This window comes from Orcinus orca, chromosome X, assembly GCF_937001465.1.
Source record: "Orcinus orca chromosome X, mOrcOrc1.1, whole genome shotgun sequence".
Taxonomy (NCBI): Eukaryota; Metazoa; Chordata; class Mammalia; order Artiodactyla; family Delphinidae; genus Orcinus; species Orcinus orca.
In genome coordinates, this window is record NC_064580.1 from 62,923,816 (window position 1) to 62,946,026 (window position 22,211).

At 43.3% G+C, this 22,211-nt stretch overlaps 2 protein-coding genes across 2 annotated transcripts in view; one reads left to right on the forward strand and one right to left on the reverse strand.

Moving 5' to 3' along the window:
- The first annotated feature begins 2,864 nt into the window (after window positions 1-2,864).
- Window positions 2,865-11,287, forward strand: PIN4 (peptidylprolyl cis/trans isomerase, NIMA-interacting 4). Its single transcript, XM_004285557.4, has 4 exons — window positions 2,865-3,002; window positions 5,270-5,343; window positions 10,601-10,720; window positions 11,112-11,287. The coding sequence occupies exons 1-4, from the start codon at window positions 2,960-2,962 to the stop codon at window positions 11,268-11,270; spliced, it is 396 nt and encodes a 131-aa protein (XP_004285605.1). The 5' UTR covers window positions 2,865-2,959; the 3' UTR covers window positions 11,271-11,287.
- A 2,396-nt stretch (window positions 11,288-13,683) lies between these two features.
- ERCC6L (ERCC excision repair 6 like, spindle assembly checkpoint helicase) overlaps window positions 13,684-22,211 on the reverse strand; it is a 50,315-nt gene continuing 41,787 nt past the window's right edge. The window contains exon 2 of the mRNA XM_012538966.1: window positions 13,684-17,755. Coding sequence (XP_012394420.1) covers window positions 14,074-17,755 — 3,682 coding nt within the window. The 3' untranslated portion in view covers window positions 13,684-14,073. The remainder of the gene's footprint in view (window positions 17,756-22,211) is intronic.

Below are 22,211 nucleotides of genomic sequence, written 5' to 3' on the forward strand. Positions count from 1 at the left end.
ACAACTAAGAAGCCCTCGAGCTGCAACTAAAGAGCCTGTGAGCCGCATCTAAGGAGCCCACAACTAAGACATGGTGCAACCAAATAAATAATAAAATAAGTAAATTTTTTTAAAAAACAGTTGTTCAAAGCTTATCTCATGCCAGACATGTTACAACAGCATGAAGAGGGACAGAAAGTTTTCTGCCCACTGACTGTGCTCAGGAGACACATCCATCCCATCAGCAATATCCCTCCATCCATGTGCCTTGATGGGTGGCTACTTTTGCAGGTGGCTATTCTCATCTACCATGTACTGAATTTTCCTGGTTTCAGTTTCCAAAGGTGACCTTTTTCTACCTTTGTCCCTAGAGTCTGGGGCCCAGAGCTCCCCATACACTGACCTCCTCTGAATGGGATCAACTAGAGCTCTGTGTTTTGTTGTATCAAGGCCCCCTTTCAGAATAAGCTCTGCTGGCATCTCAAACGGGAAAGAAACTGCAGCCCTTTGGTTGTGGAGCAGGTGGGGCGGGACAGTGAGTTTGGGTCAAGGTTTGTGAACTTGTGTCCTGGGAAGAGGGCTGCCAGCTTCCCTGCCTGATTTTCCTCATTTAAGAAATGTGTGGAAGAATCAGTCTGAGGAGATAATTAATAGAAAATACGACTGGCAGCCATCCCTGGCTCTGACTCACTGTGCACACTCCTGCAGTCGTTACCATGGTTTCGAGGCTGAAGTTTTCTCCTCTCTGCCCCCCTGCCCGCCTTGCTGTTCATTCGTCACTCTGCTCCCACAGACTCCTCCACAGCTGGCCTCCACAGACTGGTGCAGACTTAACCCTGTATAGAGGCTAGCTTTTTTGTTGTTTGTTTTACAAATAGCATTATCTTTTTTCTTGAATAAAAATATATATATACATATGCCAATTCATATAAGCAGAATACAATTTAAACAGAAAAAAAAATGAAAGTTAGCCATAAACTCACATCCCAAAGCTAACACTTAAGATGTTTGCGATGCACACTGCATACTTGAGATTGTACATGACTTTATCAGTCTTAAAGTGCTTTTGACCTCGAAACCCCTGGACCTATGCCCATCGTTTTCTCCTTTGAACTACTGGCCTTTAGGCACTGCTTTGGGCACATTCAGCCACTTACACAGGCTTGTTTATTACTGTTGTTGTTATCTGCTGGAATGCACAGAACTCTCACAACGTTCCAGGCACCAAGCATTTGCCAGGTACGTCAGCCATTTAATGCTGGCTCTTCATTGGGGTCTGAACTTTGCTTCATTCCCACTCCAAGACTGCCATAGCCAGTGGTTGCAGGAAAGGCTGTCCCCTAAGAAAAACCAGAAGTAAAGGTGCCCCCTCGGCCTCCTGGCTGTGGATGAACTGATGAACATGAGGCCATACTGTCATTGTCAACCCGCCCCATCTCCCAGCTGAACTTTGAAAGTCAATACACAGGTGGGATCCACCTCAGAAGTGGGGGAGCAATGATCTCCTCAGCGCTGGATGTGTTCCCCACAGTTGATCACTCCCAATCCAAAACAAGGAGTGCCTAAGCTGTAACGTGTTCAGAAATGACAGCAGTACAACATGAGGGGGCTGCTTGTAATGTATGAGTTGGAGGTGGCACAGTCTCAGAAATACTTGATCTCCCAGTCTGGGCATGAAGCATGCCAAGTCCCACAAGACTGTATCCAAAAACTAAACTCTGAGACGGAGGACCTATACATTCTGGCTGGCAGGGGCAAGCTAGGACAGCTATCTCATGGAGTAGAGGAAAAGCCCTGACCTTATATTGGGAGGAGAGGGGTTGTGGATAAGGGTAAAACGTTTGAGGGCATAAATTCAAAACTCATTCACCTTATGCTAACACTCCACAAGCTAGTCGTTGTTTTATGTGCTTTACAAATACGAACTTGTTTAATTCTCTTCACACCCTATTAGAAGGTATTATTATCATCAATTCCATTCTACAGATGATGAAACTGAGCCAAAGAGAGGTGAGGTAACTTCCTCAAGGTCACAGAGCTAGTAACCAAATGGTGGAGCAGCGATTTGAAGCCAGGAGGTCCAGAATCCATGCTTTTAACTATATTACGCTGTACCATTACAGAAATTTTGGAAACTGTGCAGAAACATACACTGCACTGGCACCACTGGTCACGTTTTGCTGGATAGTCTTCCTGTCCTCTATAAGCAAATATTATATAGTACACGAGATGCCTTTTCTTAAAAAAAGAATCATATTCTATAGCTTGGTCTGTAACCTTCCTTAAAGCCATTTCTCGTGTCTCTACCGAGAGCTTTACACTAGTTATTTGGGGATGTATGTACACGTATAGCTGATTCACTTTGTTATACAGCAGAAACTAACACGCCATTGTAAAGCAATTATACTCCAATAAAGATGTTAAAAAAAAAAGTACCTTTTGAACCCAGTCAACTACAGGCTGCAAAATAAACTTTAAAAACGGAAACCCATAAGGGAGTGTAGGCCCGTATGTAGGAGGGCGCAGGAGGGAGAGGCGGCCGCCACTGCTCTTCCTGCTTTGCCTTTGTCTGGCGGCCCCGTGGGATTGGCTACAGCCAGCGCGGAGAGACTGCAGAGGTCCGCGGCTTTCACTACGCACGCATCGAGGAGGTGGGTAGGGAAGCGGGAGACTGGGGGCAAATAAGGGCATGTAGAAGAAGTTCAAAAAGCGCAGAGGCTGGGTCTCCCGCCCCGGCCCCAACCTTTGACTCCGCCCCTCTACCCGGCCCAAGCTCCTTATTGGTCAGACTCTTCAGCCCCCATTGGCCCTAGAGCCAAAGGACCGGGCCTGTCCCAAGATATGCCTGCTTCCGGAGCCACAGTAAGGATGGCCAATTGCGATGTTACTTTCAGGCATATGTTTAGGACATACCGGTGGGGCCTGAAGGGGCTTTGTGCGGTAACCGAAGCAGTTGAGAGCTCGACGGCGAATTTCGGAGATGCCGCCGAAAGGAAAAAGCGTATCTGGGAAACGGGGGAAAGGTAGAGCAGCCAGAGCAACCAAGGAGAATGGGGTTGGGTGAGGAGCGTGGGGGAGGGAGCAGACCGGCGGTCCTCGGGGTCCGGGGTGGAGGCAGCGGGTGGCCAGTTACTAGAAGACTGACCAGGAAGTGATAAGTTGGAGACAGTCAGTGTGGACTTCTCTGGAGGGTTTTGATTAAAAAGCATGGGGATGTAGTTTTTAAGACTGCGGGGCAGGGACTGGGTAGGAGTCTTGAGAGTGGTAAAGGTTTGGAATAGTCGTTGGGGTGATGGGAAAGGGGATGAAACACTTACAAAAGGATTTCCCTCAGGGCTGAGAGCCTAAGATTGAAGGCCATGAATTTGTAGAGGACACGATCTGCTTAGTCATGATTTACCTAGTACCATATAAGTGGCACAATACAGGACTGAAAAGAGCTAGGTGTAGACTTGAGCCAAGGTTGAGGTTTTGTTGGACAATGATAATAGAAGGAAAGCAGCACAAGGGAATTAAGGGTGCCAGTGGGGACGCAGTTCAGATGATCAAGCATGGGATCCAGACTGGGAAGGGAATGAGAAGTCTGATAGTCTAGGGGGACATAGCAGGATAAAGGGACTGAATGTGGGGGGGCGGTTCTGTGAAATTAAAGAGCCCGTGTTGTGGGAATGAGGCATGAGAAAGCTGGAAGAACAGAGTTGTAGCCAGAGACTGAACTACTAGTTCTGAGTGGCACAGTTCCATCGTGTGCCCCTGGCAACAGGTGGCCTGGAGTAAAAGGCATGGGCATTTGGGAAGGAGGTCCAGAACTGTGAGATTAGACTGTTGGATGATTCCTCTGCATAGATGGTGAGGTCATCCAAGATGATGACAGTGGTGAGGGTGGAAAGGAAGCCTGAAGTTGCCAGAGTTGTCAGTCAATCAGGGAGTGAGGTGGCAGTCAGAAGATGACAGCATCTAGTGGGGGAGAGGATGTAATAATTGGAAGGTATCATTGTTCTAGAGTGAATATACAGCAAACCCCTTGAAGAGTTTGGTGTAATAAAACTCCTTTGGCAGTAACATTTTCTTAGGCATTTGGTGGTCAGCATTTTGGATTTTCAGTTTGGTTGAGCATTTATTGAACAACTGTTGTGTGCTAGGCTTTGGAGATCCTAAGACAAGTAAGATGGAGTCTCCTGAATAAAATTTTTCAATGGCTCCCTATTACTTCTAGGATAAATTCCAAGTTCCTTAATGGGGCCTACAGGCCCTCATGCCCTAATGCTCAACCACCTCCCCTGCGCTCATCTCACAGCACTCCCACCTCAGATTTGGCTTCACCCATAGTTACCTGCACATACTACACTGTTCCCTCACCCTGGAATGTCTCCTCACCTCTGTCCTTTCTTTGCCTGGTCAGCTCCTACTCATCCAGGAAAGCTTCCCTGACTGGCTAAAATGTCCCTTTGTGCTTCCACAGCCCCCTGTCTATAGAGCATAGCTCATTCTCCTGAAAAGATCTATTTTACATAACTTTACATAACCATCTTCCCCAGTAGTATATGAGCTCCCTGAAGGAAGGTACCATGGCTTGTTCATCTTTGTATCCCCAGTGCCTGGAACTTAGTTATTTAGGAAATGTTTATTGAACTGAACACTTAATCCAACAATAGTTCTTAGGAATATCAGCCTCTAACAGTAAGTATGCTGCCATCAATACAGAAGTTGGCATAGTAGCAAAATGACACAGTAGTAAAATATAGAATGCTGCCAGTGGTTCTTAATCTGAATATCGATATCTTTTCTTAGGAAGGTATCAATAGGCAATGTAGTCGACTCCAGGAGTTTGGACATCAATGTGTTCTTTAGCCAAATATGGGTGGTGGGAAATTTGATCTTTATTTAAAATATATTCTTGGAGATTTTACTTACTGGAATTGTGAGTATTCAGATACATAGTTGCAGTGCTTATTAGAAATCTCACAAGAGCTCAGGGGTTTGCCCTTAGAAGGCAGGATTTCATATTGGGTCCAGAGAATCTGGGCCAGGCTTTTGGCGCTCCCATTCAACTATTAGCACACTCACTTGTGTATCCATTTTCCTTGAAGGGTTTATGTAGGGCACAAATTCCCTGTTTTAAGAGGTGAGTCACAGGTTAATTTAGCTTGATGTAGTAAAGTGTCTACAGAGTTCCCTTTTGAAGCTTGGTGCTATGATGGAAGTATCAACTCCTATTGTGTTGAACTTTTCTGTACATAACACGGTGAAGGTGCAGTTTAAATGAGTACCTGTCATCTCTTCTCTAAAGGAAAAGCAGCCTCTGGGAGTGATAGTTCTGACAAGAAGGCGCAGGGTCCCAAAGGTGGTGGCAATGCAGTAAAGGTGAGTTACTTGTTCCTTTTTTTCATGTTAAATATAAATAATATACATTTGTTATTTTGGTTCACATAAAAGGAAAAGACAGTATGCTTAACTCATTTTAAGGCTAACCTAATACTGATGTACGATAGCACAAAAGTGGAAAATAATAGATCACTTTCATTTATGAAAAGTAATTCCTTTTAAATATTTTCTCAAATGTTTTCTCAGACATCCAGAATTTCTTCATACTCTAGTATTTTTCCTTAAAATGTGTTGTTAGGTCTTCCCAAGTAAGTGAATGAATTATTTCTCAGGACGAAATAATATTTGACAAAACGAAGAACTGAGATGAACAGGCAAAGGCACGGGTCTCATTAGATAGCTCCCCTGCTGGTGAGCTACAAGCCAGAGCCCTGACCATGAAAATGAGGGGAGATGGTTGCAGATAATTACTTGAAGTACTTGACCTAGTGCCAGAGGGGTGTCTGCCCTGGGAAAATATAATCTGCAAACAGAATTATACCGCTTAGTGCTACGTAACAAGGCAGTTACCACGTTTCAGTCAGTTTATGGGGTTCCATACTTTGATTCATTCATTCATTAAAGATTTAGTGACATCTGCCCTGTGCTAAGCAGTGTATTAAATTCTGGGTATTTAAAAAAAAAGCAGATAAGAGATGGTCCCTGTTATCACAGTCTAGTCGGGAGCAGTTAGGTAAAGAAATTTCATTGCTATATGAGAAGAGCTGTAGTGGAGTTGTATCATATAAATGCACCCATACACATGCAGCCAAAGAAAAGGAGAGCAAATGTAAAGAGTGTGGGCCATTCTGCCCACTTTTCTACTCAGTGAACCCAGAGAGAGAGATGGGAGACATGAATTTGATTTTCCATAGTCGACCTCCATTCATGTATGAATATCCAACCATGTAAAGTGGGATTCTGGTATCCAAAGATAATTTTCATAAAACATGGTGCCTGAATGCAAGCCAGCTACTTCGTCCTGGGGTCCAGCTGAAGAAGCGGTCATTGTTACAACACAGGTTGGGGAGACAGGCTGTGTTGGGCTTACTGAGGGCTGACGTGTTGGTTTCAAGTACACCATCTTCATAAGTGTTGTTGTAGGGTAATTTTGACTGTTATGTGCTGACTTTCACAAGCACCTAACCTAAGAGACTGCTCCACTGCATATGGCTTTAAAGAGGCATCTTGTCCTTTCTGGAAAAAAATAAGTTCAGTGTGGCTATACCTGAGGTATATGGAAAGGAGTGGCATGTAATTAGCTAGGAAAGTCAATTAGGATTAAACTCTTTTGTTAAGCTTTTTCTTTTGAGATAATTTTAGACTTTTATTCAGTTGTAAGGTAGATGTACCTTTTATACATGTAAATGTACTTTTTACCGTTTCCCCAATGGTAACATCTTAACAAAACCCTAGTACATTAGCACAACCAGGAGATTGTCATTGCTACAGTCAAGATCCAGAACATTTCCATCACCCCAGGGATTCCTCCTGTTGCCCTTTTATAGTGATGCCCACTTCCCTCCCACCCCTACCCCTGCCCCCTCCTTGACCCCAGAGCAGTGACTAATCTCTTCTTCATTTCTGTAATTTTATGATTTCCATATGAGTGAAATGATACAGTGTGTAACCTTTCGGGATTGGATTTTTTTCCGCTCAGCATAGTTCTCTGGAGATTTCATTCCGGTTGTGTGTATCCATAGTCTGTTCCTTTGTATTACTGAGTAGTGTTCCGTGGAATGGAAGTGCCATAGTGTGTTGAACTGTTCACCTGCTAGAGTACAGCTGGGTTGTCAGTGTTTGTGAAGGCCCCAGCAGGGGAGGGACCCCAAACCCTCCAGCCTTTTAGGATCTAGGCTCCTTCCACATCCTGCTATTCTGCTTCAGACCCCACTCCTGAACCCACCCCTGCCCTGTGTCACTAGAGCTGCCCAGATTCTGAAACCCACCTGCCGACCACAACTTCCTTCCTTCCCCTCACTTCCCACTTCCCCCAATCCTGTCCTGTTCCTCTCCACACACAGACTTCCAGGCAGGCCCTCAAGCCTGCCCTGTTCGCCTCACCTTCTCTAAGGCCTCATGTCTGTTCTCCAAGTCCTGTATGTCTTGTAGGCTGGAAATTAGATGGAAGGGTTTGACCACAGGATCAAGGAGCCCCACCTCCTTTTTCTTTGGGTCATCCACTGCATCCACCTGCCAGACTACAGCTCAGGATCAATCCAATTATCTACTTTCTTTACACTCAGACCCAGAACTGCTGGGCCCCACTGGAGAGTCACACAGCCTCAGGGGTTGGGGCCACTGATTCCTGGTCTCTAACCTGAGCTGGGCCCTCAGTACTGCACAGCGATCCTTTGCCACTTGCCTCAAGCCATCCACCACCCTCCTCCAGTCAGTCAGCAGACAACTTCATCCAGGGTTCTCAACCCCTGTGTACATCAGATTCACCTGAAGAGCTTCTAAAAGTCTCAGTGCCTAGGGACCCACCCCAGACCAGCTGCCTCAGAATCTCTGGCGTGTGGGGACTGGACCTTGATGTATTTTTTAGAAGCTCTTGGTGTGATTCTGACATTTGCCAGAGTTGAGAAACACTGATCCAGTCTCGTGGGGTTGGTGTGAGGATTTCATGAGCTCACACATGTAAAGTGCTTAGCACAGTGCCTAGCGAGTATTAAGTACTCGATAACTGAAATATTGTCATAATTGTCACAAGAAAATGGAAACTAGAACTTTAGTCACGAACTCATGGCTTCCCAGCCCCCTTCCAACAAAGTTATCTTCACCCACACCTCCCTCATCTCTCTTACCTCTCTTCCTTTAAGGCTAACTGATTTTTCCAGCAGTGCTCTGAATGCCTAGCCTTGCTCCTTCATTTATCTCCACCCTCTTTCTTTGCTCTGTCTTCAACCTTTCCCTCTTTACTGCATCTTTCCCTTCATTCTGAAAATATAGCCAGGGACCTTTAAAATATATCTGTGACTGTGACCCTTTCCCTTTGACTAGAGCCCTTTCTCCTTCTCTTCTAACTCAGTTAGTTGGGGAAACCCCACCCACATTACCGGCCTGCTTCCTGTTACTTCCTCAGTCAGTTGCTGAAGCCTGGCTTCTGCACTTACTACTCTTCTGAAACAGCTTTTGCTAAGGTCCTCAGTCAATCATTGCTAAATTGATTGTACTTCTAACCTGATCACTCTGAAGCATTTAACCCTGTTGACCATTTCCTCCTTGAAACTTTCTCTTGCCTTGGTTTCTTTTAACACACCTTTCTCTCTACCTGTCTGGCCCTTCGTTTTTATCATGCTTGTTGAGCTTCTTTCTTTGCTTATTGCTTATACATTGATATTCTCCACGGATGTCTTGAGTCTGCTTTCCTCCTCTTCTCATTCTGTGTAGCCTCCCAGGGTGATCCATCACCTCCCATAGCGTCAGCTGCTACTTCCATGCTCATCACTCCCACATTCTCTGGAACTTGGTCTCTCCTAAGACACGAGTCTCATACAGTTGCCAGTTGGTCGGTCACACTTGCAAACTCCACAGGTACTACAGACTCATTATGTCTAACCCATCAAACTGTCTAAAGCAGAATACTTGTTTATTCATTTATAAAGTGGTGGATGGGATCCCCTTTCTATGATCATGAATGCTGTGTGCACTTTCCCAATCATTGAACCAGAAGGTTGCTTTGTGAGTGTAGAAGCGGAAAGACGGAGGCAGTTGAGAAGGTGTTTTAGCCAGGCCAAGATGAGGTCTGAGAAGCCATCCTCGTCCCCCAACATGTATCGCTCTAGTGTCCAGACTGTTTGTCCCTGTCTCCCGTGGACAGTGCTGGACACATTCTATAGAAGTTTGCCTCCCTGAGCCCTACTTTTTGATACATTCTTTCCTTTGCTGTATCTATCTCCTGTGTCGCTCTTCCAGTCAGGGATCCTCTCACCCCCAGTTTCAGTAATTGAATCCTGAGGACAGCCATGGTTTGTCTGTCTCTACAGGGAGACACCTTTAGCCCCCACCCTAGTACACGACAGTAAGAAATGAATAACGGATTCTATTTGAATAGAACAGAGAAATGGGAAATCCTACAAAACAGATATCTTGACAAAATCATTTTTAAGGATATAGTGATTTTTTTAAAACATGGCTTTATGTAAACATAGGTTACATTTGAATACTTCTCTAGGGTTGAGTATTCTTTTTTAAAAAGAGTTATTTGTTATTTATTTTATTTTTGGCTGTGTTGGGGCTTAGTTGCGACACGCGGGATCTTTCGTTGCAGCTCGCGGGCTTCTCTCTAGTTGTGGCGTGCGGTTTTTCTCTTCTCTAGTTGTGGCGAGCAAGCTCCAGGTTGCGTGGGCTCTGTAGTTGTGGTGCAGGGGTTCCAGAGCGCGTGCGCTCTGTAGTTTTTGCAGCACACGGGCTCTGCTTGAGGCGGGCAATCTCAGTAGTTGTGGTACACAGGCTTAGTTACCCCGCGGCATGCGGGATCTTAGTTCCCTGACTAGGGATCAAACCAGTGTCCCCTGCATTGGCAGGCGGATTCTTAACCATTGCACCACCAGGGAAGTCCCCGGGTTGAGTATTCTTAATCTTCAACATATGATTCGTTTTCAAAGTGTTAAATTGTGGGGAGGCTTTATACATTGGGCCTCTTTTGGTGAAAAGTATTTCCTGGTGGGTTTTTTTCATATCATCCCCACTCTGATGAAATAATAGCTAACCTTTATTGAGTGCTAGTTGCATCACCTCAATCTTCACAACCCTATGAGAACATACAGGTACTGTTATCTCAGTGCACAAATGGGGAAACATTTAGAGGTTTAAAAACATGCCTAAGGGACTTCTCTGGTGGTTCAGTGGTTAATCCCTGACTGGGGAACTAAGATCCTGCATGCTGTGAGGTACAGCCTAAAAAAAAAATGCCTAAGATCATACAGGAGAGTGGGGATTTGACTCGACCTAAGCTCTCAAGCATTATCATGTTTCCTCCTCCAGTTACCATTGAGGTACATGGTAAAGGCTGGGAGCTTCCCACAGCCAGGTGCCCATTTTCCATCTAAATCTGGGTTCTGAAATATTGTCTTGATATGGGAAATGGGTTTGTGGCCATCACCCAACTGGGCAGACTTCCAGGATTTTCCGTTGCCATGAGCGAATGTGTTTTTTTCACTAGTGGGGGGTAGTCCTGACATGACTGCTGTACTGTGAGGAAAGGAATCATTTGGGTCTCCATGTATTACGTGAACATATTTTTTCCTTGTAGGTCAGACACATTCTGTGTGAAAAACATGGAAAAATCTTGGAAGCCATGGAAAAGTTAAAGTCTGGAATGAAATTCAATGAAGTGGCCACACAATATAGTGAAGATAAAGCCAGGCAAGGGGTATGGTGCACTCATCATTTAACACGGTCCCCATGGAGGACACACAGCAGTAGGGATTATTTCTGTTTCGCCATTAATTTTAGCCGTATCTTAGTTTAAAGATCTTAAAAAAGCAGAAATGTCCAACTTGTGAACAGTTGAATACGGGTCACCTTTGTCTAAACCTAGGCATAACCAAACTTGCACAACTAACAGACACCCAGCAACATTGTGAGTGTTTGTATGTTCAGCCCAGGGTTCAGCCCTGTTTGTCCTTGTCGAGCCTACTTCTCTCCAGCCCAGATGAATAAAGCTAGGAACCTTAGCATTTGTGTTGGGAAATTCTCAAGCTACAGTAGAACTGTGCCCTCTTCAGGGCCACTTGACATCACAAATCTTTTGGGTTTTTCAGGGTGACTTGGGTTGGATGACCAGAGGGTCCATGGTGGGACCATTTCAAGAAGCAGCATTCGCCTTGCCTATAAGTGTGCCGGATAAGCCTGTGTTTACAGATCCTCCAGTTAAGACAAAATTCGGGTATCATATTATAATGATTGAAGGGAGAAAATAAAATTGTATGAAAGACTACATGTGTTTTATACGTTGTTTATTTATTTAAAAGGTGTTGAATAATCCTCGTATTTTATGAACTCTGTCATCATGGGTTTGTGGGTGCAGAATCAGGTGGGTAAATGTTGGTGTGCACAGCAGTAGGTATTCAGTCAGTGGTTCTTTTAGATAAGTCAAGCAGGGGCTTCCCTGGTGGCGCAGTGGTTGAGAATCTGTCTGCTAATGCAGGGGACACGGGTTCGAGCCCTGGTCTGGGAGGATCCCACATGCCGCGGAGCAACTAGGCCTGTGAGCCACAACTACTGAGCCTGCGCATCTGGAGGCTGTGCTCTGCAACAAGAGAGGCTGCAATAGTGAGAGGCCCGCGCACCGCAATGAAGAGTGGCCCCTGCTTGCCACAACTAGAGAAAGCCCTCGCACAGAAATGAAGACCCAACACAGCCAAAAAAAATTAATTAATTAATAAACTCCTACCAAAAAAAAAACTTGACGTTTATAAAGAAAAAAAGATAAGTCAAGCAGACTCCTTTTAACCTGTTAGTCCCTTCCCTCTGAGAACTGCTTTATCTGATTCTCAGTATATCCCATAAGTTAATTTAGAAACCATCTCTAGGGGCTTCCGTGGTGGTGCAGTGGTTAAGAATCCACCTGCCAATGCAGGGGACACAGGTTTGAGCCCTGGTCCAGGAAGATCCCACATGCTGCGGAGCAACTAAGCCCGTGCACCACAGCCATTCAGTCCATGTAGGGAAACAGTGAGCTGGAGTTAGATGCAGACTATGAATTGCTGAATCATACAGTGTTATCACCGGGATTTTTTTCAATAATGACATGTATTCAATCATATCACCCTCCCTAAAATATTAGTCGTCTGTATCCACAGTTCTGCATTCACAGATTCAACCAACTGCAGATCAAAAATATTTTTTTAAAAATTCCAGGGCTGGACTTCCCTGGTGGCGCTGTGGTTAAGAATCCGCCTGCCAATGTAGGGGACACGGGTTCGAGCCCTGGTCCGGGAGGACCCCACATGCCGCGGAGCAACTAAGCTCGTGCACCACAACTACTGAGCCTGTGCTCTACAGCCCGTGAGCCACAACTACTGAAGCCCATGCTCCTAGAGCCCGTGCTCCGCAACAAGAGAAGCCACCACAATGAGAAGCCCATGCACCGCAACGAAGAGTAGCCCCCACTTGCTGCAACTAAAGAAAGCCCACGGGCAGCAACGAAGACCCAACGCAGCCAAAAATTAATTTAAAAATTCCAGAAACTTCCAAAAAGCAAAACTTGAGTTTGCCATGCACAGGCCTAACTATTCACATAACACTTATACTGTATCTACAAACTATTCGCAATTTATATTTATGTTGTATTAGGTATTATAAGTAATCTACAGATGATTTTAAAGTACATGTGAGAATGTGTGTAGGTTATATGTAAATACTACACCATTTTATATAAGGGACTTGAGCATCTGTGGAGTTTGGTATCTGCAGGGAGTCCTGGAAGCAATCCCCCTTGGATACTGAGGGGCGACTGTAATAATTTCTTTCGGTAAGAGCAAAATTTTGTACTATCAATAAATAACCTAGGGGCTTCCCTGGTGGCGCAGTGGTTAAGAATCTGCCTGCCAATGCAGGGGACATGGGTTCCAGCCCTGGTCCAGGAAGATGCCACATGCTTCAGAGCAACTAAGCCCGTGCACACAACTACTGAAGCCCGCATGCCTAGAGCCCGTGCTCTGCAACAAGAGAAGCCACTGCTCGCCGCAACTAGAGAGAGCCTGTGCACAGCAACACAGATCCAGTGCAGCCAAAATAAATAAATAATGAAAAACTAAAGCGCTAAAAAAAAAAAAAGGTCAATTATTATAGTGGCTTTTCACTAGGTAACACACGGTTAACAATCCATTTCACCCCTTACTGCGTGATCTTGGGCAGGTCACAGCCTCACTGAGCCATTTCCTCAACTAAAAAATGGAAATGCTACCCTCGACCTCAAAGGATTAAACAAGAAACCTGTATAGAGTACCTAATACATAGTCAGTACTTGATAAATTCTCCAGTGACAGAGCACAGAGTGCTGTGCTGCACTTTATGTTTCTGGGAGGGAACCAAACTAACTCCTTTTCAGTCTACAACCCAAAGATACAATGTGCTAGCATGTGTCAGAATGCAGCTGGTGGTGAGTAAAGGATGGCCAAATGGTAGGCAAAGGGACTCCAGGGTAGGGTACCTGTGATAAAGAAGCCCAGCACCAGGTAGCTTATCCTAGTCTTCGGCTATAGTGAACCGAGAGCCTACAATAGCATGTTAAGTGGGTCTTAGATCTGGAATACTAATGACAAACTTCTGCCTAAATGAATTTTTATATGCATTTGCCAATATCAATCATCTCAGTGAAAGAAAGTAAATGAAAAGTAACTTTAATATTATCTGAACTGTGATATACAAAATTGATCATTTTCAGAATAAAATTTAAAATGGCCAGAGTAATGTTACAAAAATTTCTCTAGAAATAACACAGTTCTATTACGTTTATAGAGTATGCCTAAAAGAAAAATACAAGAATATTTGAGTAAAGAAATATTAACCTCGTGCTCAGAATACCAGAATATATGTATAGGAGAAAGCAGGAGCAGGTGGTAAAGGCAAAATTTACAAAAAAAAGTTGGAAACAAAAACTCCCTTTTTGACTTCTCTCACCTTAAGCCTGAATGCTTCATGCTCCCAAAGAATCCAATTATGGGAACAAATTACCTTATACTCAGTTTTGCTTTAAAATACAATAAACAGGTTATATTCTCAAGTTTTATTAAGTTGCTTATACAAACTTAAAGTCATGAGCATGACTTCAGAATCTGAGCTTTTTATGTCAAGTGCTTTAACTAAGCAGTCTAAGGCTTCCTGTATTTTTCCACACTCTTTCAGTTCTTTTCCACGCAAGACAAGAGTCTCATAGTCGTCTGCAGCCTCCAGTGCCTCATCCTGGGGAGAGTCAACCAACTGTCCACCAGACAAAGGCTCAGGGTCACCAGGAAAGGTCTCCTGAGCCAGAGCACCAGGCTTAGGTGTACTTAACCAGCTAGACTTATTTTCTGAAGACAGTGTTTCTCTGGAAGGATCTTCTTCTGTATGCTCTGGGGCTTCACCACTGCTTTCCTCCGCTCCTTCCTCCAGGTAATCTTCAGCAACCTTTGCTTCACTGCTATTGTCAAGTCTTTCCTCCATATCCTCCACATGGTCTAAAACCACATTAATAAGAGACCTCCTAGAAGCCAGGGATCTTCTAGAGTTTATAGACTTATTTAAACTATCAGATATTTTAGGTGAAAAGAACCTTCCAGGTGGACTGATGTCATTTTTGGGAGTTGAGGCATCAAATTGTTTTACAGATAAAAACGGGAAGGGAGATGTGTTGAATGGGTTTGTGCCTGAAGTATCTGTAATAAAAGTATCATGTTCAACTTCATCGTCTGAATCGATACATCTAGCTTTTCTTCTGACTTTCACATTAACTACTACTTCTTCTGGCTCATCATCTTTCTCAGAAAGATCCACACTGAGACATGCTTTGCTATGCACAGACTCTGCTCTGGAATTAGCTGCAGAGCCACACAAGCTATTTTCTTTCTCCACATGCTCCAAAGACTGACTGGAAAAATTTTGTCCATTGTCTGCAGAATCTTCCAAGAAAAGATTGAAGTCACATGCATACTGTGCTGAAGATGCTAAAGGTTCCTCTTCCAACTTGGCCTCATTCACTTGAGCATCCTGTAGTGCACTGTGGGCTGCTGCTAAGTCATCATCAGCTATCTTAATAACAGATACATTTGATTCTTGTCTTTGATATTCCTTTATTTCGGGATTAGCAGGCCAGGGATTGCAGTGATGTAAAATCTCATCCTCCTCTAGTTGATCTAGATTTGGCCCAAGATCAGCTCTGACTGACTTGCTAGGTAAAAAATTGAAACTTCCCTGAGGGCTTTCTTGCTGTGCCTCCCGCATAGGCCCCTCTTGCGATGCCTCTTTTTGGAGAGCCATTCCTGATACAGAGTCAGTCCAAATCTCTTCTACATCTTCACACCCCTTGGGTAAAGTAGCTACAAAATCAGCATCAAATGTACTTGCACACGGGTGCCTACCATCTTGTGGGATGGTAACGTTCATCTTTCTCCTGGCGAGATCTTGTTTTTCACTCTCTTCGGGCAGATCCTCAATGATTACACTTGCCATTTGGTGACTGATTTCTTCTTCCTGGGTGTGGTAAGTTGGTAGAACAGGTGAAGGCCGAGGCTGTGGTTTATTTAATTCATGGCATTTCTTCTTTGTTTGAGAAAGAAATACAGGTTCTCTCAGCCATATCCCCTCATTTCCAGCTTTTTGTCTTTCCATTAAGAACTCTGTATTTTGAGACTCGGATTCAACAAGGAATTGAGCTTTCTGAACCCTTTGCTGAATATAGTGAGAGTCTTCGATCACATCAAGCTCTTCTTTAACAGATAGGTCATGTGTGTACATCAAATCATGGTCTGAGATTCCAGCTATCCTCAAAGAGTGCAGGAAGTCAATATGTTCATCTAGTTTCTTATCAGATCTCCTCTGAGCAGCATGCAAAGACTGAAGCTGCATCTGGGTTGCAGAGTTCTGAAAATCCTCAATTGTAAAGAGCTCTCTCAATTCTTGTTTACTAAAATATCGGAAAGGGTTCTTCTTATCACCAGTAGTTTGTCTTATTAATGAGTCCTTGAAAACCTGTCTTCTGTATATTTTTTCCTCTACAGTTCCACAAGTGATTAGCCTATAAACTACAACATTTTCTTTTTGTCCAATTCGGTAAACTCTATCCACAGCTTGAGCATCAGTTGCAGGATTCCAGCTAGGGTCAAAGATGACCACTCTACTTGCTGCGGTTAGTGTTAAGCCAACACCACCTACTTGAGTGGTAAGCAGAAAAACAGAGTAATCTTTATTTTTCTGGAATAAGCTAATTCTTTTTTCTCGTTCCACAAGATGAGTAACTGTTCCATCGATTCTCAATATCTTAAAGTGCCTATTCTTTAACAGGCGTTCGATGATGTTTAGAATTCGTCTTGACTGGCAAAACACCAGAGTTTGATGCCCTTCGTCTCGCAGTCTGTTAAGCAGGTCCATTAGAAATATCATTTTTCCAGATTCTTCCATCAGTGCATCATCACTTATTTGATCAATATGGTCCACATCTGAGGAATCTTCCCCTTCAATTTCATCTTGAACAGAGAATTTGACAGCTCCTAGATTCAGCAAACCACAAGCCCGTGCAGATAGCAGCCTAGGATGATCACAGAGCTTCTTTAAGACACCTAGCTCAGCCAAAGGTGAGCGTGTCTCCATTAACAACTCCTTGATATGATCTAGAGACACAAATTTCCTGTATATTTCTTCCTGTAAAGGTACAAGACGTATCCAAATAATTAAATCATTTTTTCTGGAAAGGGAAGGCATTTCACATATGACACCAACATCTGGACTCTTTTCACTAAGCTGGACCTCTGGGTTGCTTGACTTTTTCTTCTGTACCTCTTCTTTAGTCCTCCTAAGAAAATAGGGCTTTATGATTGCCATTAAGTTTTCAGATATTTTAAATCCCAAGGCTTTTTCCCCTGGGGTAGCATCCTTCTCTCTTGCTCTAGTAATAGGATTTTCGTACTCCATTTTAAAAGTTTTTAATGTTCCTAGCAGGGACCCTTGACAAGCAAAATCAAACAGGGACCACAGTTCTTGTAAATTATTCTGGATCGGGGTTCCTGTGAGGAGGATGCGATTACTGGCAGGAATTGCACGAGCACATATTGCTGACTTGGTAGATGAGGTTTTTATTTTATGTGCTTCATCAAGGATGACATAGTCCCACACAAACTCTTGGCCATTCAAGCTGGAAAGTTGCTGCCAATTATTGATTAACATTTGGTATGTGGTGATAATGACACCATTCCTTTGCTGAATCCGACTGAGGTTTCTGGTACGTTCATCCTTGCTAGGACCGTGAAAGGTTTTGACTCTCATTCCTGGGGTCCACTTGACAAATTCTTTTAGCCACGTGCTGATGAGACTGGTTGGCATGATCAGTAGCACATGGTTCACAAGTGAAGCATCAAACATACCAGAAAGGAAAGCGATGATTTGAACAGTCTTTCCTAATCCCATATCATCTGCCAGAATACCACCTCTCCTTCCATCCTTATACAGGCTATAGAGGAAAGCTACACCTTCCTTCTGGTACTCAAATAGTTGGTTGTGCAGTTCTCGATAGAGCAGCAGGCCAGAGTTGCACACATCCGTGAATTCATCATCTCCATGTTCTGCCAACTCCTCCAAGGCTTCCTGTAGTTTTTGGATTCTGCTCATCACCTTTTCATTGGGAAAAATGTCCTTTGCCAAATTGAAAAGTTTAAGTGCTTCTTCCAGATCTCCATTCTTAGTTGCTGCTTTGGCCTCTTTCACGTATCTGTAAAAAAAAAAAAAAAAAGTTTTAAAAAAGATATATATAGAGAGAGATTGATAGGTAGAAGATTAGAAAGAAAGGAAACGGATTGAACATTTAGTCTAAGAACACTTTAGAGTCCATTTTGGAATCCAAGCCACAGTTGAGCTTTCAATATCCTCAATTCAGGATGGGAAAGATGAGCACAGAAGATGCCAATGAAAGCTGGCACCACTTAAGAAGACACAAATATCCACCAGACACTGCCAGTAACAACTTCACGCATTAGTTGTAGGAAATGTATGTGGAAAGGTTATTGCACATACAGTAACAAACCAACCAACCTATATTGTGGGAGCATCGAAACAGGAAGATACATGGGCACTTCTCGGACCTTATTTTCCTGGACCTCTATTCACACTATTGATTACTCTCTCCTTACAATTCCCTCCTTCCACCGGATTCCTGTATATTCCACCTGGTTTCCTCCCCCATCGCTGGCCCTTTCTTCTCTGTGTCCTTCTTAGGCTCCTATTCTTCCTCCGCAAGGGCTCAGTCCTGGGCCCTCTTCTCACTCCTTTTACTCTTTCCTCATCGTCTCCCAGAGGTTCCACTCCCACCTATGTGCTCATAACTCCTAAAGCACTTTCTCCAACCCAGGGCTTGCCCTCAAGCTCTAGTCTAGACCCATATTCCAATTACCTTCTGGACATCTCCACTTGAAAGTTTCACATGCACCTCCAATTCAATTAATCCCAAATTAAACTTATTATTTCCCCTCTTAAAACGTGCTTCTCGGGACTTCCCTGGTGGTCCAGTGGCTAAGACTTTGTGCTCCCAATGCAGGGGGTCCGGGTTCGATCCCTGGTTGGGGAACTAGATCCCACATGGATACCACAACTAAGAGTCTGCATGCTGCAACCAAGAAGGCTGCATGCCACAACTAAGATCCTGTGTGCCACAACTGGGACCTGGTGCAGCATGCATGAATGCATAAATAAATAAACATGCTTCCCCATTTGTGTGGTAATAAATGACACTACCATCCACTTAGCCATATAAGCTAGAAAGAGAAAGATCATCCTTGATCTCCAAACCAGATATGAGTCATCCTTGACTTCTCCCTCTTTTTAACCACCTCACCCCTTAGCCAACAGTCCCCCAAGCCCTACTAACTTTATTTTCCAAATATAACCTGTGTCAAAACAGAAATATAGATCAATGGAACAGGATAGAAAGCTCAGAGATAAACCCACACACATATGGTCACCTTATCTTTGATAAAGGAGGCAAGAATATACAATGGAGAAAAGACAGTCTCTTCAGTAAGTGGTGCTGGGAAAACTGGACAACTACATGTAAAAGAATGAAATTAGAACACTCCCTAACACTGTACACAAAAATAAAATAGATTAAAGACTTAAATATAAGGCCAGACACTATAAAACTCTTAGAGGAAAACATTGGCAGAACACTCCATAACATAAATCACAGCAAGATCCTTTCTGACCCACTTCCTAGAGAAATGGAAATAAAAACAAAAATAAATGGGACCTGATGAAACTTAAAAGCTTTTGCACAGCAAAGGAAACTAAAAACAAGATGAAAAGACAGCCCTCAGAATGGGAGAAAATATTTGCAAATGAAGCAACTGACAAAGGATTAATCTCCAAAATATACAAGCAGCTCATGCAGCTCAATATCAAAAAAACAAGCAACCCAATCCAAAAATGGGCCGAAGACCTAAATAGACATTTCTCCAAAGAAGATATACAGATTGCCAACAAACACATGAAAGGATGCTCAACATCACTAGTCATTAGAGAAATGCAAATCAAAACTACAGTGAGGTATTACCTCACACCAGTCAGAATGGCCATCATCAAAAAATCTACAAACAATAAATGCTGGAGAGGGTGTGGAGAAAAGGGAAGCCTCTTGTACTGTTGGTGGGAATGTAAATTGATACAGCCACTATGGAGAACAGTATGGAGGTTCCTTAAAAAACTAAAAATAGAACTACCATATGACCCAGCAATCCCGCTACTGGGCATATACCCTGAGAAAACCATAATTCAAAAAGAGTCATGTACCACAATGTTCACTGCAGCTCTATTTACAATAGCCAGGACATGGAAGCAAACTAAGTGTCCATTGACAGATGAATGGATAAAGAAGATGTGGCAGGGCTTCCCTGGTGGCGCAGTAGTTGAGAGTCCACCTGCCGATGCAGGGGACACAGGTTCGTGCCCCGGTCCAGGAAGATCCCACATGCCGAGGAGCGGCTAGGCCCGTGAGCCATGGCTGCTGAGCCTGTGCGTCCGGAGCCTGTGCTCCGCAACGGGAGAGGCCACAACAGTGAGAGGCCCGCGTACCGCAAAAAAAAAAAAAAAAAAAAAGATGTGGCACATATATACAATGGAATATTACTCAGCCATAAAAAGAAATGAGATTGAGTTCTGTGTAGCAAGGTGGATGGACCTAGAGACTGTCATACACAGTGAAGTAAGTCAGAGAAAAATAAATACCATATGCTAACACATATATATGGAATCTAAAAAAGAAAAAAAAATGGTTCTGAAGAACCTAGGGGCAGGACAGGAATAAAGATGCAAACATAGAGAATGGACTTGAGGACACAGGGAGGGGGAAGGGTAAGCTGGGACGAAGTGAGAGAGTGGCATGGACATATATATACTACCAAATGTAAAACAGATAGCTAGTGGGAAGCAGCTGCATCGCAAAGGGAGATCAGCTCGGTACTTTGTGTCCACCTAGAGGGGTGGGATAGGGAGGGTGGGAGGGAGATGCAAGAGGGAGTAGATATGGGGATGTATGTATATGTATAGCTGATTCACTTTGTTATACAGCAGAAACTAACACACCAGTGTAAAGCAATTATACTCCAATAAAGATGTTAAAAAACAAACAAACAAAAACAAATATAACCTGTGTCTTTCTCTCCCATCTCTACTACCACTGTGGTCCAAGTCACCATCATCTCTGGATTGGATAACTGCAACTTCCTACTCACTGGTCTCCCTACATCCACTCTTGGCCCCTCCAATACATTCTCTACATAGCAGCCAGTGATATTGTCTTAAAACATAAAAGAAATCGTCACTCTTCTGCTTAAAATTCTTCAGTGGTTTACAGTTGATAAGATTTTGAAAGGATGCCATAACAATTCACTGAGAAAAGGATAGTCTTTTCAACTAAATACCCATGTGCAAAAGAATGAAAGTAGTCCCCAACCTCACACCATACACAAAAATTAATTCAAAATGAATCAAAGACCTAAATATACGCACTAAAACTATAAAACTCTTAGAAGAAAATATAAGTATAAATCTCCATGACCTTGGATTTGGCAATGGTTTCTTAGATATGATGCCAAACACACAAGCAACCAAAGGGAAAAATAAATTAGGCTTCATAAAAGCTAAAAACTTGGGGACTTCCCTGGTGGTCCAGTGGATAGGACTCCACGCTCCCAATGCAGGGGACCCGGGTTGATCCCTGGTCGGGGAACTAGATCCCACATGCATGCCACAACTGAAGAGCCTGCATGCCACAACTAAGACCTGGTACAGCCAAATAAATAAATAAATATTTTTAAAAAAACAGCTAAAAGCTTTTGTGCTTCAAAGGATACCATGAAGAAAGTGAAAAGACAACCCAAGGAATGAGAGAAAATACTTGCAAATCTTGTACCTGGATAAAGGATTTGTACCTAGAATATATAAAGAACTCTAAGAACTCAATAATTAAAAGACAAATAGGGACTTCTCTGGTGGTCCAGTGGCCAGGACTCAGTGCTTTCAGTGCTGTGGCCCCGAGTTCGATCCCTGGTCAGGGAACTAGGATCCCACAAGCTGCGCAGCATGGCCAAAAAAAAAAAAAGAGACAAATAACCCAATTAAGGTGGTCAAAGGATCTGACTAGACATTTCTCCAAAGAAGATATACAAATAGCCAATAACCATATGAAAAGATGCTCAACATCATTAGTCATCAGGGGAAATGCAAACCAAAATCACAATGATACCACTTCATGCCCATTAGGATGGCTAGAATCAAACAGAGAGAAAATACCAAGTGTTGAGAGCAATGTGGAAAAACTGGAACTCTATAACACTATTGGTAGGAAGGTAAAATGGTGCAGCTGCTTTGGAAATTAGTCTGTCGGTTCCTCAAAAAGTTACACATAGAGTTACCATGTGATTTAGGAATTCTACTCCCAGGTACATACTCAAGAGAAATGAAAACATTTGATCACAGAAAATCTTGTACATGAATGTTCATAGCAGTATTATATTATTCACAAAGCCAAAGGGGGAAATAACACAAATGTCCATCAACTGATGAATAGATTAAAATGTGGTATATCCACACAATGGAATATTATGCAGCCATAAAAAGGAATGAAATACTGATTCACGCTACAGCATGAATCAGTCGTGGAAACATTTTGCTGCATG

Coding starts and splice junctions, on each gene's coding strand:
- PIN4 (XM_004285557.4), top strand. CDS start 2,960: ATGCCGCCGAAAGGAAAAAGCGTATCTGGGAAACGGGGGAAAG. Junction 3,003..5,269: donor ATCTGGGAAACGGGGGAAAG/GTAGAGCAGCCA, acceptor TCTTCTCTAAAG/GAAAAGCAGCCTCTGGGAGT. Junction 10,721..11,111: donor AAGATAAAGCCAGGCAAGGG/GTATGGTGCACT, acceptor TGGGTTTTTCAG/GGTGACTTGGGTTGGATGAC.